This window comes from Protobothrops mucrosquamatus, unplaced genomic scaffold (assembly GCF_001527695.2).
Source record: "Protobothrops mucrosquamatus isolate PMUCROS unplaced genomic scaffold, P.Mucros_1.0 scaffold1876, whole genome shotgun sequence".
Lineage (NCBI taxonomy): Eukaryota > Metazoa > Chordata > Lepidosauria > Squamata > Viperidae > Protobothrops > Protobothrops mucrosquamatus.
Genome location: NW_015388003.1, coordinates 369,689 through 371,610, shown reverse-complemented (window position 1 = coordinate 371,610; position 1,922 = coordinate 369,689). Strand labels below are relative to the sequence as shown.

Sequence of the window (1,922 nt, the reverse complement as noted above, 5' to 3'; positions counted from 1 at the left end):
AAAATGTCTTACCGCTGTAATAATCACACTTGTTCTTTTGTTTCTCCAGTTAAGGAATGTGTGGATCATTTAAGCAGCGATGAGAATGAAGAGAAATTGGTCGCTTCACTCTGGGGAGCAGAAAGATGTTTACGGGTCTTGGAAAGTGTAAGTATGAAACATCCTAAAGAAAACGGACGTTGAACCAGAATAAGGAGAAAGTGGCATAAACAATACCTTGTTATTGGTTGGTATTTGCCTTTTTGCTTCACTGAGGCTTGAGGGAAGACATTTGGCTCTGGTTTCTGAAGTTGTCTGTGTGACAGAGCTTTGGTTTCAGGGCTTTCTTGAGTGGGGAAAGTGGAAAGTTAATATTTTATTAATTTTCCAGTTTTACATTTTAAGTATTTAAAAAGCACTGTGGTGACTGGGTTAATCAATAGTTCAATAACAAAATCTTTAGTGCAAATCTCAGGTTACAACATCAGATATTTCTTCTCTTTTACCCTTAACATTTACTGTCTCTTATTCAAGCTAGTACATTTCTAATTATGTCAACTCAATAAAAACATCATTATTACATTTATCATTAAATTTTTAGCTTATATGTATCTTAATTACATTCAATCTTCATAAACAATCCATATCCTGTTATTAATTTTTACATAATTTTTAATTTCTCATCAATATTCCAATTTAATCTTTTGATATCCATAATTTTCAGACTTTGGGTAACCAAGATTTCTCTTATCTCACTTCACAACAAAGTATAATATCCAAAATACACTATTTGAATGTAATCTTGTTCTATTTCCTAAAAGTTATCTATTTCCCGCCATATTAAATCATCTACTTAATAATACAATGTCCCCTTTAATAAATCAAAACCATTATATACATTGCCTGGATTAATCAAGAAATCAAACATCTTCATGATAATTAATTTTCTTTTCCCTTTTAGATCTAATTTTTTCCCAATATTGAACAGATCGAATCCTTATTTTCAACTGATTTCCGACTCTTTTCAATCTAATAACCAAAATTCCCCTTATCTCAACATCTCCCTTTAACCCTCCAAAGTAGAAAGTGGAAAGCTTTTGAGTGGGTCTGCTGAAAAATAATAAATGATAAGTAACATCGACGAGAAGGATGGCAGCTTGAAATGATTCTGGTTCGTGTCATGTTTTGTAATTGCTGCTGGAAGGCTGGCCTGTTTGGTGATCCCTGAAACAGCCTTAAAACCAGGTCCCTACTCTTTCACTTAAAGCAGCAGGACTTCCCAACCTTGTTCATTTGCAGCATCCTGGCTGGGGAATTCTGGGAGCTGGAGTACGCCCATCTTAAAGTTGGCACGGTTGGGAAGTACTGACTTAAAGCAGCGGCTGCCAACTTTTGGGCACTCAGGGACCGATTCCGTGGAGAGGTTTTTCCGCGGACCAGAGAGGGCACGGTCTCACGTGCTGCCTGCATCCCACAGATGGGGCTTTGTTTCTTCGTGCGGCCCAGTTCCTGGCGTGCTGCGGACCGGTGCCAAAACTATGGACCGTGGGTTGGGGACCCCTGATTTAAAGGACCTCTATGGCCCCAAGAGGCAGACCCCCCCTCCATGTTTCTGCCTCCCTCGATACTGCCATGTTGTTTTTATTTATTTATTTATTTATTTATTTATTTTATTACATTTGTATCCCGCCCTTCTCCTTGCGGACTCAGGGCGGCTAACAATCAGATAAAATACAAGAATACGATACACGTTTAAAATTAATTAAAAAGAAATATTTGAATCTGTTCCAATTAAAAGTAATTAAAACCCCTTTAAAATCCCTTAGGCCAGTCCCGCAAGCTGGAACAACCATGTCTTGAGGGCGCGGCGGAAGGAAGGGAGATCAGGGATCACCCTGATCTCTGGGGGCAGTTCGTTCCAGAGGGTGGGAGCTCCCACAGAG

General features: G+C 38.8%; 1 protein-coding gene across 1 annotated transcript in view; it reads left to right on the top strand.

Moving 5' to 3' along the window:
- The window catches only part of WAPL (WAPL cohesin release factor), a 47,236-nt gene that overhangs the window by 30,397 nt on the left and 14,917 nt on the right, over positions 1-1,922 (top strand). The window contains 1 exon segment of the mRNA XM_015823440.2: positions 50-147. Coding sequence (XP_015678926.1) covers positions 50-147 — 98 coding nt within the window.